General features: G+C 40.7%; 2 protein-coding genes across 3 annotated transcripts; both read left to right on the forward strand.

Moving 5' to 3' along the window:
* Positions 1 to 1,754: 1,754 nt before the first annotated feature.
* sarnp (SAP domain containing ribonucleoprotein) lies at positions 1,755 to 8,424 on the forward strand. The gene is made up of 11 exons (XM_070839469.1): positions 1,755 to 1,799; positions 2,982 to 3,081; positions 3,307 to 3,350; positions 3,438 to 3,508; positions 4,055 to 4,106; positions 4,419 to 4,492; positions 5,282 to 5,319; positions 6,545 to 6,570; positions 6,675 to 6,743; positions 6,845 to 6,931; positions 7,072 to 8,424. Exons 1-11 carry the CDS (start codon positions 1,767 to 1,769, stop codon positions 7,111 to 7,113), a joined length of 636 nt encoding a protein of 211 aa, XP_070695570.1. The 5' UTR covers positions 1,755 to 1,766; the 3' UTR covers positions 7,114 to 8,424.
* Positions 8,425 to 9,859: 1,435 nt separating this feature from the next.
* ccnt1 (cyclin T1) lies at positions 9,860 to 16,949 on the forward strand. Of its 2 annotated transcripts, none has more exons than XM_070839500.1 (9): positions 9,860 to 10,034; positions 10,717 to 10,798; positions 10,898 to 11,026; positions 11,673 to 11,733; positions 12,397 to 12,459; positions 12,584 to 12,629; positions 12,809 to 12,972; positions 13,111 to 13,181; positions 13,298 to 16,949. In XM_070839500.1, the coding sequence occupies exons 1-9, from the start codon at positions 9,862 to 9,864 to the stop codon at positions 14,585 to 14,587; spliced, it is 2,079 nt and encodes a 692-aa protein (XP_070695601.1). In that variant the 5' UTR covers positions 9,860 to 9,861; the 3' UTR covers positions 14,588 to 16,949. The 2 variants fall into 2 exon arrangements, with proteins under 2 accessions (XP_070695601.1, XP_070695600.1); XM_070839499.1 differs by having other exon boundaries at positions 12,397 to 12,458; positions 12,574 to 12,629.
* Positions 16,950 to 17,047: the final 98 nt, after the last annotated feature.

The following is a 17,047-nucleotide window of genomic DNA, read 5'->3' on the forward strand; positions in this document are numbered from 1 at the left end:
CACGTTGCTCCTGTTGATTATCAAATCCAGGTCATGGAAAACTCCAAAAACGACACTTTATATACGCAGAAGTTATATTGGCCGAAAACGTGCTGTGGCTAAATATGATGCTGCGATCAAACATAATGTCTGACGTCTTTACGTGTAACTGGGAGCTGTTCATTTTCTGTGTCATTACAACAATAGGTCACACTGTCTGCAGAGGGAGAGCGAGGAATGCAGTGTTAATGAGGATTATTGAAGCACTTGTGACTCCCTAAATTCATCCGGCTTTGTCCTTCTACCCCGAGGACTATAAAGTCACTTTGTTGAAAGATTTTTTGTCTCCATATCATATGCCAAACTGTGACACTTTTTAAACCTCTTTTTAAACAATGTCAGCATTCACAGCAAATCCTATTCAGACCTGTTTCATCTGCAGATATGTAGACCATGAACCCTTTCACTCCCCTCAGAGGGCAACATGTATGTGCAGACTCGTAATGTGGAAGCACACTGTAAAGCATGTCCTCTGCTGACTGCAATGCGTCAGATGCTGTCATTTAGATCAAATTAAACCTGGCTTAAGATTTGAGTCTCCAGTCTCTGGTTGACATGTCAGATTGTCCAGCCGCTTTTGTTTACTTTTATTGATAAAACGGACACTTTTTTGATAGAAAACTACAGGATGCAAAGGACTTAAGGGAAAGTAACATACAACATATGATAACACCCACCTTCTTAATACAAAAGTAAGGAAAAAGCACATTTTGATTTGTGGATAAACCCTCGTGTTATTACATGTTGCTGCAACATGATGCCCACTCAGTTTAGCCCCCTGTTGCCTAGCAACAAGAACGTGCACCATCTTGCTGCCTTCGTCTTTTCTGATTCAAAGAGACACACAAAGTCTACAAAGTCTGACTACGAAATCTAAATGAATCTGTATGAAGGTAAATACGTTACTGACATTATGCCCCGACATGTCTAACGTTTGACCGTACAATCAGAACTGTAAATTCAACTGGACTCATGTTCGATATCTTATCCTCATTCAAGTCTGTGCAATACTGTTTTTCAAGCTTTTTTTATTCTATTCATATTATATTCTACTTATATAGGCACCTGTTGTTTAACTTATCTTTGCACTGTTGTTCTTGTTCTTTGCTACTGCAAATTTCCCCAATGTGGGACGAATAAAGGTTTATCTTATCTTATCTTAAACAACAGTAAAATCCCACTTATACAGTGGTGTAGTAAACATCTAATAGTGTATCAGTCAGAGAGACTATTGCATAAAAACGTACTTTTCTACTTGACATTTTTGGCTGCTAATTTGTCTGCACTTTTGCAGTAAATTTTTGTGTTTATTTTGTTTGAGATAGACATAAAGTAGCATTAGAGTTGTGTAATACAAAACACTCATTCACAACATTAAAAGAAAGAAAATACATACCTACAGAAAAACACATGAACAAACACATACACAATACAAAATACTGGTGTGTCTACAGAGGCATCAGATTTGACAAGAATGTTGTTTCTCTTTTGGATAAAACCATTGAAATTGTGTTGCATTTTCCATTCAATGACCTGTAATTGCTATGAAGTATTTTTGCATCGCTGTTTTGTCTTTTGTTTGTTATATTGTGTTTTTTTACACCCACCTGCAGTTCGTCCGTCCGTCCGGCAGGTGGCGCTGTGAAACAGGCAGCCTGCCGGCGGAGGCGTTCACAAGTAGAGCCGCTCCGGTTTGATTGGAGGAAGTAACGCATCAACAAAGAAAGATGGCCGAAGTCATAGAGCTGCAGAAACTCAAGGTTGGTACTGCAACAATTTGGTATTTATCACACGCGTTAGGTGAGTATTTTAGTCGGAGTTACCTTGTAACAGGTTTTAGTTGTCCTCTCAGAGGGAGAGCTTACGGGCAAGTGAAAGGTTTGAAGGAGAAAATGTGTCCTCCGTGTGTGAAGGCTGGTAACCGGCGTGTGTTCACGTTGTTCATCGAGGGAAGCTAACCGAGCTAACCACACCGAGATAAGTTTAATGTGTAACGACAGGTTATCAGGCAGCTGGAAACTCATTTAAATAGACAGTTAATAAACGTGTCGAGTTCAAATGAAATGAAAATGTTGTTGCTGTTGTGAGATACAACGTGTCCCGCCATCTCTGTCCTGGTCCAATTACATTAACGCCAGCTAAGTAATTCATTTCAGCCAACCGTTAGCTCGCTAAAACGCCGTATTTTTCACGCATGGTTTGCTAAATAGTCCCATTTATTAGTAAAACTCCACATCCTCTACTAGAAATGTGAAATAATAACTAAACTTAATCATCTTGTACTCGAGAATTTATTAAAACATGTTCTTCCGCATTCCCAGAGAGAGAGAGAGAGAGAGACTAGCTTCATCCACTAGCTGGGTACACTGTTAATACTTAGAATATTAACATTCAGAGCAAAGGGGAAAATATACTGTTTTCACCCATCAAATGCAACAATTTAAAGTGTGGCTGTCGCCTACTAACTGAACTGATCAGGGGGCGCAGACCTGCCAGGATGTGGGTGTCTCAGCCTCTTCATGTCCAGAGGAAACACACTCCGTCTGTTCACCCAGATCACCAACATTTGTGGTCGTCAAAACAATCTCCCCATTCATTCAAGGTCTGGAGCTTTCAACTGTATCAGATGCCGCTTTCAGTGCCAAGAGTGAACGTTTTTAGTAAGCACAAGTGTGCACAAGCTTTTCAAAGCTGTTTGCTGCTCTTCTTTGTCTAACGTGATAGTACAGGGGATATTTCATCTGATTGACAGTTGCAGCTCCAAACAGAAATGCTTATATCTGTGCACATAGTTTCTAATTTTGTGCCAGTTATCAAGCTGATCCAAAGACCTCCCTGTGAGCTGTTTTATTTAGGGACCGTCCCCAATGTAAAGTGCTGCACATGGTTAGCAAATGGTGCTCGGTGTATTTAAAGTGCTTCCTCCGTCTGTCTTGTTTTAGCTTGCTGAACTGAGGCAGGAGTGCGAGGCCAGAAGTCTGGACACCAAGGGAAACAAAGGAGAGCTCATTGCCCGACTTCAGGCCTATCTGGAGGAGCACGGTGAGATGGGTGGACCGTAATCAGTGACACAAATGCAAAAATAAGATTACGTGTTTGTACGTACAACTCTGATGTGAGATGCTGTTAGGTCTTGATGTATAATGAGACTGTGTGCTGTCTTTAATGCGTCCCTTATTATGATAAATCACTGAATTCTCCCTTTGGTCCTCTTTCTTTTTGCTTTCTGGTGGTGGGAATTTCTCTATCCCTTCATCCAAACAACAGAAGAGGATGTGGATGTAGACGATGTTCTGGCAGAGGACACCGAGGTAATGTGACTGTTGCTTTTCTTTTCCCTCTTAGACCTCATTGGGCCTCTTTGTGAAGTAGTGATAAATATTTCCTTTTCCTTTTAGGACTTCCCTAAAGTTGCGAGCACCAACACTGAAAAAGCCAACAAGGACTCTGAGTCAGATGAGTCTCCAATGTAAGTTTATTGACAAATTTAACAAAACAAATGTTCTGTACTAATTAGTGAGCTTTAGAGGTGCTGATAGTGTGTGTTTGAGCCAGTTTGAGACTAGCTGTTTCTTCCTGTCTCCGCCTCTGTAAAGAATGTACAGACACAATAGACAGTGGGTTTCATCCAACTCTCTGCCTGACAGATCTCTGACTGTCACTGACTGAATATTGCCGCTTCCTGTGTCTGTCATTTCAGATTAAAAGCTCTTTCGTATTTCTTTTGACTTAATTTTGACAAGTTGAGTTTTTTTCCCCCCTGCAACCAACTATCCAATGAAAAACTGGCCAACTAAGACTCTTTTACTGACTAACATTTGGTCGACTGTTGGAGGCTAGCCCGAATATCTACACCATTAGCAATAGTGGGTGTTACTTGTCGTCGGGTTCAGTGTAGAAATGTCTGGCATTGTCAATTCCAGAGTGGTAAACACAGGTTTATATAAAATGGGTCATTAGTTTTCTCCACTTTGCTCATTCCTCTAATTTGAATGTTTGTTTTTTTCCCTTTCAGATCTGCTGATAAGAAGGTGGTGAAAATAACTCCTCCAGCAACTGCTACTGAAGTACGTATGACAAGCTTGCCTGCACTAATAATTTATTTGGAAGCCTTAAATCGTTGTATTTTGATACAGAGGTTACTATCTCAGATGGAACGGATATTGGACATTAAAAAACCTTAAACAGGAAGTTATACACACATCTAACAGGAGTCTCTGTACACAGTTCAGCTGGATTCACAAGTGTGTGTGTGTGTGTGAGAACTCATGATGGTACATATTTGATTCATAACATGTTTGCAGATATTCGTCAGCAGAGCCAAAACCTCAACCAGCAGCATGTGCTCTCATTTAAAATGTTACCTTTTTGTCGAGCAGAGACTACAGAAGAGAGCCGAACGTTTCAACATTCCCGCCACGGCTGAAAGCAAAAAGGCCATACGTGCAGCAAGGTAAGACCTCACCGGACCCTTCTCCTGTCTCCTAGAGGACACCTCCAGCCTCTTTCAACTCGGACTTTACTTTTGTAGCTTTAGTCATCGTTCCTATGAGTAACAATAAATGTGGAACGAGGCAACATCACTGAAAAAGAAAGTCAGGAAACTGGAGCATTTAAGTGATGAAACAGGTTTTAAACAAACCCTCAGGTTATCTAAACCTACTTTGATCAGAAAACAAAGCTGGGCAGGGACATTGATACTTATGTGTCACTGTTTCCAGACTGTCGTCTTGGTTAAACTTTGATCTAACACACTACTCAGGCACAGTGAGGAATTATTACAGAAAGTTATGCTCACTTCAGTTTTACCTTCTAAATGATTTAGATAATTATGTAGACATCTCTACATTCACTTTGTATATGTTTAAAGTCACTTAGTTTCACTATTCTAGCAACGACACAAAGTAAATCTACAGCTTTCCAGGGAAAAGGTGCAGCACCACTGCTGGTAAAAGAAAACAAATTGAACATGTTTGTGAAAACCCAGAGCAGAAGTCTATGTATTCTACATTACAACATGTTTACTCTCATAGAAATGTGTTACTGACAAGTACTAAAAATAACAGCATGTTACACCACAAGTGTGAACCTGCGCCCTTCCAAATAGAAGTCTGTGTCCTGCACATTACTGCATCAGTAATTATTTTCAGTCCACCGTTAACTGGTATTAATTAGATTTATACTTTAAGTAAATGTCAAAGCACACAGCCATGTTGGAATGATCTTTGCTTCTTCTCTTCAGGTTTGGCGTGCCCGCTGAAGCTACCCGTCCCTCTCCAGGTCAGTAGTCACTCTTCACTCGCTCTCGGTTTCCAGTCATTTTAAAATTAAAAACGATAATTTCACTCTCTGCCCAGGACGTTTGGATTTCACATCATAAATTATTACTGAAACAATTCATGAGTAAAAAAAAAAAACAGGGCTTACCACACAGAATCGCCTCTCGCTCTGGTTTGATGTAATTCTTCTTAAAGTTAACAGCTTTGATACATCTTGAGTGGTCACGTGCAGCTCTTGTGGTGTGTTGTGTCAGTGGTTTGAAGAGCAGGAGAATTATGTCTTTGGTGTTTAGCTGTTGATTTGGACGTGAAGCTCCCACACCGCAGGTCTGATTAAGACGTCTGTCGAACAGACTTAGTTGGCAGATCGTGTTCACATTTATTTTAAAGGTTTGTAATATGTAACATTGTCACATTAAAATGTTCAAAAACAACTACACATTTTATATAGTGCTGTGCCGAACAGTTTGAAACTTTCTTCATAATGTCGACATTCAAATTTTAAAATCAACATTCAAATGCTGTGCAGTTTTATTCATCTATTTAAATCTATCGTATCGTGGACTCAAATAACTGGAGCGGGGATTGGTGACAATGGGGCCGATCCATGGACCGACCTATTTAATTCAAGCGTCTACTACGTCATCTACGTATCAGCAGTAGATTCACTCTGAGCAGACCTTCGAACAGAAATACCGCCACGCTACTCTGCATTAGCTTGCTGTGCTTTTAGCATCATTTACTTTGAACAAGCCTGAAGAGGCTCTTTTCAGGAAGAAAACATCACAGTCTTGTGATTGTACCTCCGTGCTGACTGAAGAGCTAGTTAAAGTAGCACAGCTCCAGATGAGTAGATGGGAAGACGAGGAGGGCTAAATTACCACCGTCGCTAATACCTGCGATCTGGCTGCCAACGTAGGCACCCATGACCAGAGTCTGACGGGGTATAAATGGGTCAAAGTATTTAGTCGGTCGGACCGTTACACGATCCACAAACGAACGTTGACAAGAACACACATTAAACAAAAGAACACACAAGAAGGTACAACAAGCAGTGCAAGAACACACCTGAACCGACAGAACACAACCCCTGAAATCAAAGTCAAGACGGACAATTTGTTCCTGCATTGTTATGTTTACATTGTTGAATTTGTTTAATGTGAAAGCTCTCTCTTTTTTCTACCTGCTTGTAAGCCAACAATTGACTTCATGTGTCTCCCAAACAGGTGCCGTTGCAAACAGTAAAGCTCCTGTAAGTGTTGCCAGAATAATCTGTCCATTGTTTAGTTGACACAGTTCTTAGTTCCTCCAGTTACCAGGATTATGTTCATTGGGATGTTTTTGTCTCTCATGAAGGTGAACGTGGATCAGCTGAAGAAGAGAGCAGAAAGATTTGGCATGAACGTTTCATCTGTTTCACAAAAGGTGTGACTGAATACACAGTATTCACACAGTTTAGGTCGTTTTTCTGCCTTTTTGGCGTCTAAGTTTGGTGCTCAAGTGACACTGACTGTTGTTATTTCCAGCTTGAAGAGGATGAAAAGATGAAAAAGAGGAAGGAGAGGTTCGGGGCCTTGACGAGTGCAGGTTCAGCTGGTTCAGCCGACGTTGAGGTCGGGTCATTTTTTTTCTCTGAGCTTTTGTTATTGTGCAACTTGGTTGAGAGAAGTGGTTTCACTTAGTCACAGTGCAGTAAGATGCAGTAAGGATGAATGGGACTGGTTTAATCTTGATGTTTTTCTTCTGTCTGCAGGCAAAGAAAATGAAGCGCGCTGAAAGATTTGGAATTGCCTGACTGATGTTTTAAAGTCTTCTTTTTTTTTTTTTTTTTTTTGTAAAGCATTTTCATGACAGTACAACAGAGATACACAACAGGTGTCACTAATAGGGCTCCTGTGAATCAAAAGTATAATTAAATACAAACAAGTAAATGCCTGCATTAGATCATCTACGTTTTGAAAAAGCAATCGACAATTTACTGAGTCTCAAGTCAATAACTTAAATTTAGTCTTTGGAGGCCTTCAACCATATTATAGCTCATTTCACCTCACTTTTTATATAGGAATTAAAGGTGTGTGTATAAAATGTGGGCAGTATTAGCTCCTGTGTAACACAGACGTTTTGTTTTACTCTATTCTAAACTTAACGCTCATCCAACAGATGACAAAGCTGCAGTAACTAGTCCTCCCTCCCTGGGTGGTCATTCAGCTCCTGCAGCTGCTTCACAGTAAAAGCCTCTCTGCTGTTTAGGAGGAATCATATACTCTCTGTCACAGATGGTTAATTACTGTGTAATTGGTGTATTTTTAAGCCTGGGCCATGTTCTTACATATTTTGGTGTCTAAATGACTAATCAGAGGTACAAATAGTTGCGACACGGGACTGGACGTACTTGGGCCACAGTTCCCCAAAAGGGTTACGTTGCAGCTGTTTTGCAGCAGAGGCGATCTACTGGACCATTTCCTAATTGTACCCATTACTCACTCAGACACCAACATATGCCAGATTTTAAAAAAAATACCTGAGCTACCCTTTAAAATAGAATAAAACCATTCGGAAAATACACAAATGATTAAGACAATCTGAGCAAGTTGAAACAAGGAGTGCTTTTACCAGGAAACAGCTGCATTAGCAAACAGGTTTTGGACACCAATGGTGATATCTTTGCTTCAAAAAAAAAGCTGTCTTATATTAATTAGAACATTTTGGTGCTTTAACACGAGCAGATCAGAAACCTGTAAAAAACCACCGTCTCTCTTACTCTTACTTGTTGGGCAGGAAACTCCGACATTATACGGACACTAATATGAACCCGGCCTCTAAAAACGTCCTCATTAGCATACAAGCATTAATACGTTCATGCGAGGTTGATGAAAAGTAAATTCTATATTTCTGTTAACTGAAATTAATTAGATAAATAATTGCTTTAAAGCTCTTTAATTAGTTTCAATCATGCTACTCAGCTATTTACTGTGTATTTAATTGTACTTTTGATTTATCAGATTACCTGTTGTCTTCTTTTAGGGACTCCATTGGTACACTGCTTCAGTTTCTGTCCATTTTATAACCGTTTGTGATTTGAAATAAATTGTTTTCAAGTTTTTGATATCTGTTCCACTTGTGTCTTGTTTTTTAAATCTGTATTTTACTGATCCAGAGAGAGTCGCTGGCTCTGACTCCATCGTGAGAGTGAAGATAAATCATTACATACTTGCAACTTCAGAGTAATAAGTAGTTATTTTCCTCAGCTCTCACTCATGAACCCTTTTTATATCGTAGACATTCATTAAATAAAAACTCTTTTCATTGTGTGCAGTACATCCCACTGAATGACTGCAGGCCCAGATGTTACACAGGTTTTCTCAAAGCTGTTTCCATGTGACAGGAAGTACAAAAGACATGAAAGCTTCTGATAATATTTCCCAAATGAAAACACGGGTAAAGTCAGCCTCTCTTGACTCTGTAGGTGATCATGATCAACTGGAGGTATAAATTCATCTCTTCTTCCTCTTGTGTCATCGTAATTCATCTGTGTCATACAGTTCCCTTATTCTGATGTCACCCCCACCCCATATGATGCGTATATCATTATACACTGGCTATATTGTCTCTTCATCTCACTGTGTAATTTATCTGAGATTCATACTCGACATTTCAAAACCATTTGGATCATTTTGTTTCATTGTTTAAATTTTACTTTATTTTATCTTTTCTTTATTGTATCTTATCTATGTAAACATTATTTTTCTGTGTTATTGTTGGATTTATTCTACATTATCTATTTGTTAAATTTGTTCTGTTGCTTGTCACATAGGAATATCACCACAGGTTGTGCTGTGTATGATTGTAAATTCATTGATCTCTGGATTTCTATTGATGACAAGGATCACACTGGTTTCCACTTTATACTTATTTTTTTTGGACAAATCCTCCCCAATAAAGGAACCATGGTTCCAGGCTGATGGGCTAAACTTAAATCAAAAAATTTCCCACTGTTATTTAAAAACAAGGCATAGAAGATAAGGAACATTACATTATTGATTGTTTTTCTCTTCATTGAATCTTATAGACATAGATTCCAATGTGTGAAAACAGTAGACATCAATTGCATGAAATGGATAAGTAAATAAATGAATTAAAATATGCAAAAGAATCTAAACATAATAAGGAAACAATAACATCAATAATGTCAATATAACTAAATCAGGGCTGAAGAAACTATTCCTATAAAACAGAACATTGTGTGGAAAACTATGCTAAGCTAGGTGTGTTTATTTAGTAATTATTATTTTTTTTTTTTGCATAATTGTCGTATATTGTCCAGTAAGCAAACAAACTAAAGTATTTCTGTGCAGACAAACCTTCTCACGCACTCTGGATTGACGCCCATGGTAACAGCGGACTGTTTATGACGGTTGCTGTAGTAACAGGCTGTTTTTGGCGCCCTCCGCTGGTCACTATGGGAACGGCAGACATGTTACTACCCGGCGTGACGTATGTTCCTGTGACGCGCAGAAATTTTAAACTATCGTCCTTGTCAGTGATGGCGGCTTCGTTTCGCTCGCTCCCTGCAAGCTGTAATAACAAATGGTACTACACCCGACAGCAGATCGACAACAGCCCATCTCGGCGAGCTGGACTTGATCCCGACAAGGAGCTGTCCTACAGGCAACAGGCGGCGAACCTCCTCCAGGACATGGGACAGCGGCTCAATGTGTATCTTTTGTCGAGGGACGACTTGCGTCTCGGCTAGCCAACATTAGCATGTTAGCTAGCGAAGTTTAGCTTCTCCGTGAAGCCGGCTCGGCCGAGAGCATGGCCGCGGTTTGTTATGGTGTTTCATTTGAAGGTCCTTCGTTTGTTTTTATGTTCCCCGCTTGTTTGACGCGGCGGGTTGTGATTCTACGACGTTAACGTTAGCGCGCTAATGTTAACTGAGAGCGGCGTAGCAGGCTAACCTGGGGCCACGAAGGCCTGTGTGGTCGGCGGGCCTACAGGACGTTAGCATTAGCCTTGGCTCTTATTGTGCATGTTAGTGAGGAAAATGTGCCGAGTGGGACGGTGTCCTTCAGATACGTTGTGTTTTTATACTAACGCTTCACGTGTTATATTTACAGTGAGCCATTTTACTTGTTATTTAGAAACAACAGCTTCCGGCTAACCCCTGACAGATGTGTGGAGCTAGCTGGGGTTTCAACTTTGTTGTTGTCCCACTGATATGGCGATGTAATGTGGAGTTTTCCAAGCCACTAGCTCATTTAAAGGCTTGTAGATATGTTATTTCACATTGTAGTTAGGCTAACTCCTCACTGATCATTACGATATACAGTCAGTGCATGTGTTTTGCTCTGCTGCTGATCCGCTGTTTGCTGCATTGTCCTTAACTAGCATGCATCAGGTCCCAACTCACAATTAATACAGCCATTGTCTACATGCACCGGTTCTACATGGTCCAGTCATTCACCAGATTTCACAGAAATGTAAGTATATTGTTTGTCTTGCTCATCTGCAGTCTCTGATGCAGCTGTTAGAGCTTATGTCAGTAAGCTCATGGACTTACTTTGGTTTACCCTCACCAGGTTATTGCTCCTGCTGCACTCTTCCTTGCTGCAAAGGTTGAGGAGCAGCCCCGTAAGCTGGAACATGTTATCAAGGTGGCACACGCATGCCTCAATCCTCAGGAGCCTTCACCAGATGTACGCAGTGATGTAAGTGTTGGGCTGTAGTGAAAATCGTTGGCAATTGTGCCCCGTTTGTTCCTGGGTGGTTTTATTTCCACAATAACAGAACTTAAATGAAATTTTGTATTTCATCCATAGATTTTGTGAAGATTGCCATTGTTTTAGCAAATTTGCTGATTGTTTTGTGTTAATTCAGAAGCACTTTGACCTTCAATTAGGAGAGGGTCATGCTCATAATTTGATGTTATTTGAATGTGTAACTCACCATCATAATTTCCTTCTTAGAGAATGGTTCATTTTATAATTGCATCCCCAGTGCTAATGCTTTTAGATGAGATGAACCTCTGCAGAAAGTTTACATCTATTTGAACCTCTTTATTCTTTCTTTTCACAACTGAGCTGCTGCTGCTGCTGCTGCCTCACATGTTCAAGCTGCCTGATACATGGGTTGAGACAGCACGAGACAAAATGCATCTTACCGTCTGTGTAGGTTTTCAGCCATCCAGACGGTGTGATGTTTAGCAGTTTTAGAACGAGAACGCCTGCTCTCTCCATGGTGCTTTAATAGTTTTACTACTTATCTGTGAGGCGTTGTCAGCTCACCATGAAAGGTAGGTTTAATGAACGGCTTGAGGCCTCCGAGTGAGTAACATGCCTGTCCTCTCAACCTCAGGCCTATCTGCAACAAGCCCAAGACCTGGTCATTCTTGAGAGCATAATACTCCAGACCTTGGGTAAGTTGGGAGAGAAGAGCTGGGTCCCCTGATTTCCAGCCAGAAACACATGTGATTATAAAAAATAGTGCTAACCTGTTTTACTTTTGTCTGCAGAAAGCCCATATGTGGTTAGCAGCTCTTGACAGAGACATTGCTCTTCATGTTAGCCACACTTGCTCACGGTTACATTTTCCATTGTTTCTGTCTGTGTGTGTTTTTTTTTTTTTAATGTCCATAACTTTTTACATTGTCCTCTCTTTTTCTCGTCTACATATTTTGACTGTATGATGAAGCTTTGAAGTAGGCAGCTGAAGAAGATCATGTTGGCTTTAACTGAAAACACCAAATAGTGTTTTTACTTGTAAGCAACATTCGGTGTCATGCAGTAAAGCAAGAGTTGGGAATTTACTTCTAATTTATTTGGTCACGTTCATGTTTTCATGTTGTCCAGGGTGTATTTGGAGGACCTCAGGCAAAGTGATATTCCAGATTTGTTCTTTGCCACACTTAATTTGGCCTAACAGTGCTCATTTCCTGGTTTTCAGCGATCTTTCTTAATCTTTTTTCCATAATGTTTGTCATGGAAATTGGATTGAATGCAATCAATGTGGTGCATGTATTAGTTAAAGTTCTGTATTTTGGTTATCAAGCTTCGTCTCTTTTTGTCCCTTTTTATTACAGCTTTTGAAATCACCATTGACCATCCACATACTCATGTTGTCAAGTGCACTCAGCTTGTCAGAGGTGAGCACCAGCTCTGCAATTTTGTTAAATTCTGCTTGGATGTTTCAGCTGATGTGTAAGTTTGCACATTAAATAGTTAATTGGCAGATTTTAACCGTGTTTCTTTGTTCTATTGTTGTTCCAGCGAGTAAGGACTTGGCTCAAACATCATACTTCATGGCCACAAACAGGTATATTCACAGTTCACTGTAAAGCATAAACTTCTGTGGTTTTTGATATTAGCAGTGAAATAGTGTTGATGTTTTCATATCTTTTGCTTGTGTCCTTAAACTCAATATACTGAATGTCTGTTCTCTCTCCTCCTGTTTCCATTTTTTCTTTTCCTTCTGGGACGTATCCTGCCACATAGTCTGCACTTGACCACGTTCTGCCTGCAATATAGTCCTCCCGTTGTGGCCTGTGTGTGCATCCATCTTGCCTGCAAGTGGTCCAATTGGGAGATACCCGTGTCTACAGACGGCAAACACTGGTGGGAGTATGTTGATCCCACAGTCACCCTTGAGCTGCTGGATGGTATGTGCTGTAAATTACCTTTAGTCCATTCTGAGTACAAGCAGGCAAAGGTGTTATAAAAGGACTAACAAGTCGTGCATCATCGGTACAGAGTCATTGGATAAATGTCCTCACTCACTTCTTCATAACCTTTTTCAGAGCTCACACACGAGTTCCTGCAGATTCTGGAGAAAACACCCAGCCGGTTGAAACGGATTCGGAACTGGAAGGTACAGATTTGTTCCCATTGTTCCTTTGTGACCTGCGGAGTACAGAGCAGACGTCCTGCATTGTGCACTTTTTGTTGACTGGATGTTCTGTGACTGTCTGTTTTCTTGGCCCCCAGGCTGGAGGTCAGACACCAAAAGCCAAGCCAAAAGTCCAGGAGGAGGGTGACCAGAGGGACACCATGATGAGCATGATCTCCATGGCCTCATCAGAGAGCACCGTGGCAGGCCTGATGAGCCTCTCAGCCCCACCCTCCTCCTCCTCCTCCTCATCTGTGGGTGACAAGGACAGGGTTGCATCTGGCAGCGCTCAGACTTGGAGTGGTAAAGGTCAGGCTGCATCTGAGCAGCAGCAGCAGCCGCCCAACCACGAGGTTCACACGCCAGCTAAGGTGTCGCTGAGTGAGTACCGTGCTAAGAACGCAGACGTCCTGGCCGCCCAGAAGCGGAAGCTAGAGAACATGGAGGCCAGTGTGAAGAGGGACTATGCCAACGCTGCCCAGGCTCTCATTGGTCAGCAGCAGAGGAAAGAGAAGCAGCAGCATCATCACCAGCAGTCCAGCTCCTCCTCCTCTGAAATGTCCAACCCGTCACCCATTATTCTGAAAATCCCACTGGAGAAGGAGAGGCATGACAGGACCTCTCTGAAAATGCGTTTCCCCCTAGCTGGGGGAGGAGGCAGCGGGCACAGTGCCAGCGCCCGCGGTCAGGACCAGGACATAAAAGTCAGAATACGAGTGCCTGAGAAGCAAAGGGGGAGTTCAGGGGAGGAGGGCAAGAGCAGGGACAAGCACAGGGAACGGTCTAATCACCATCACCACCATCACCACCACCACCACCATTCCTCCTCTAGTGGTGCCTCACTCTCCTCTTCACACAAACATTCGTCTAGTTCCAGTGGGGCCGTAGGAAGCAGCAAAAAAGTCCCCAGCGACTCCTCTAGAACAAGCTCTTCATCCTCTTCCACCTCACGTAAGAGGACACACTCCCAGGATGCTACAGCAGGCTCTCATCCTGCCTCTAAAATCAGCAAGTCCTCTAGGAATCCCTACCAGCTACCGTCCCTGTCTTCCTCCTCTGGGCAAACTCTGGGGCACGGTCCTGACATTCTGCCCGCCCTGGGCCTTCCCCACCACCAAGGGAGCTTTTCGCACTCCAAAGGAGACAAGACAGACACTAACGGGCACGGTGCAACAGGTGGAGCGCAGTCAAACGAGTACCAGGACACTTTTGAAATGCTAAACTCACTTCTGAGCGCACAGGGGGTCCAGCCGTCCCAGCCGTCCATGTTTGACTACAGATCCCAGTACGGGGACTACCGGTACAGTGGTGGCTCCAGAGGGAGCAACTCCAGGCCCCCTCCCTTGCCCTCAGAACCGCCTCCCCCTCTGCCACCGTTACCCAAATGAGTTCCTGATCAGGAGACATATTATGTACATTGTACTTGACCACCAATATCCATCTTGTTACATTAAGTATTGTTATTTTGATTTTCTTAACTCACCCGAAATGTTTTTATAGGCGTCAGTATGACAGCAGCGAAATGTAGAGGTGAGGAGAAAAAAAAAAAAATCCTTTTTTACAGTTCACTTGTGGGGCAATAATGAGAGGCTTTAAAAGCTTGTGAGAAAATGTGAGAAAAAAATTGACAGAAAAGTGTAGATAAAAATTTTTGCTCTTCTGTTTAACTGAAATGAGATGTGATGATGGGACCTGGTATTTTTTACCATCACTGTTTTCAAAGAAGTTGTTGTCTTGAAATCATGAGGGAACTAAAAGATTTCCAACATATACCTATTAGGTCTTCTTACTGATTGTCTTTTTATAATGTTTTTATAGTATGTTATTTATTAATTGAATGCTTTTAAAAAATATATAGTCCCTTTTTCTACCTTTTTAAGGTTTCCCCTCTATGTTCTTTTTGGGCAGAGGGATATTTCTTCATCAAGACTGTACAGGCTGGTTTGAGAGTGCATGTCTCCAAAGCCATCTTTTCAATATTTTTGTCTTTTTTTTAAGTTTTTTTTTTTTCTTTAAACAGCCATAAACCATAACCTAAAAAATAGGTGATTGCCCCACCCTTGGTGTTTATCTATTTTGTTTCCTGCATTATTTGGTAAACTTGTACAAAGATTGTAAAATGTTCAAAACAAACATGAAATATTTTTTACATTTTGTTATGAAAAATTGCAAAAAAAAAGATGTAAATTAAGGAAACTTTTACCTTTTTTTTTTTTAGTTTGAGTGTTGCAGTCATTGTTTTAAATGGTTGTAAAATATTCATATTCAGTTCTCCAATGATTACACTAACGGACAAAGGTCATACCAAGGATATACATCTATGGTTTATCAAAGAGTTCAAACATATCTACCGGGTATGGTCACAATGAAGGAATTACCAACAAAAAAAAGAGTTTTTATCCTGTCATGTAACTGTCGCTTGTTCATCAGTTTCCTCCAGAGGGAAAGTCTGTCAGCTAAGTGCAAAGAAATGGGCAGTATGTATGGATATATGACATTTTAAATGGCTTTTGCAAGTGAAGCACACACTGTCTGGTATCTCGGCCTGAAACTGTGCCAGAAAATCTTTCTGCTGGTGCTCACTTTGTGGTGACCATATCGAGCACAGAATACAATAAAGTGTTCACAATACACAATATCAAAGACTAATGAAATGCTGTCTGTCTGTGTCTTTATGGTCGTCTTTCATGTATGCATTTTTTTGGGATGTTTCAAATGTGTAAAACCCAGTGTACACCTGTCAGTTCATGCTGGTCTGAGATTTAATCATGTCAAAGCTCCACACCTTCAAACTACTGGTGGATATTCAGCTTGATATTGTTTATAATCCATCCGCAAGCCATGACTCATGAAAAAATATTTGTACATGTTCTTTACTTGTGTACATCATACACCATAAGCAGGTTAACGACATACCTCCACTACAGGGTTGTGAGCATTAAGTATATTAAGGTCTGATGAATTGGAATTAATGATCAATTTGTGTTTGAGCAAAATCATTGAAGAGGAGCCACTTGTTGGCAAAAGAATCGGGTATCATCTGTACATTTCTCTCATACTAAGCTTTATATGGTTTTGATTGTATAGTATTACTGCTCTTTATCTGCTTTTTCTGTCAGTTTGTACTCAAAAACTCATTTGTTTTAGGCAGTTCACAGTAATGCAGTACAACAAATCAGCCATACAATTGTAAAATATTTTTGCTCCCTTCAGTATATGGAAGATGAGCTGAAAGAGTACAGCTCTTTGCTCAGGCAGCAGAGATTTTTATTAGTTATTCAACTCATGGTTGGAACAGGGAAACAGTAAATGCACTGAATATTTATCTCAGTAGGTTTACCTACAATGCAAGTGACAAAGTGTTACATGTATAATGGTTAGACTATTAGATGTCCGCGATATCATTGCCATTTCTGAAAATATTTTTATTTGATCTGGACAAATCTTCCAATTTAAGTATTAACTTTATGCTGTGAGAAAGTCATAAAAACAACAACTGACATTTCAAAAACGAACCCATATGTGAGAAAAACGGAAGACACTCATGCAACCTAACAATGCAAAATCACATAGCTACAATAAGTTTCATGTTTTTTCACGTCTTGGTGTTTTTAGTGACACTCAGGTCTGGAAATTAAACTTTTGGGGATTTTTTGTTTTCAGTTAAAAGGTTGTATGTGAACACTGTTCTTTTTTGATATAATGTGGTTGCTTTATTCTCAATTAAAGTCAATAAATATTTTAAGAAAACTCTTATTGCAAAGCGAGTTTTTGTTTTTATATATACAAAACTTAACTGCTGCAATATTGTGGGTGTAATTGTAGCGTGTGGTGACCGCTTTGATTGA

The sequence above is a fragment of the Pempheris klunzingeri genome, chromosome 11 (assembly GCF_042242105.1).
Source record: "Pempheris klunzingeri isolate RE-2024b chromosome 11, fPemKlu1.hap1, whole genome shotgun sequence".
Taxonomy (NCBI): Eukaryota; Metazoa; Chordata; class Actinopteri; order Acropomatiformes; family Pempheridae; genus Pempheris; species Pempheris klunzingeri.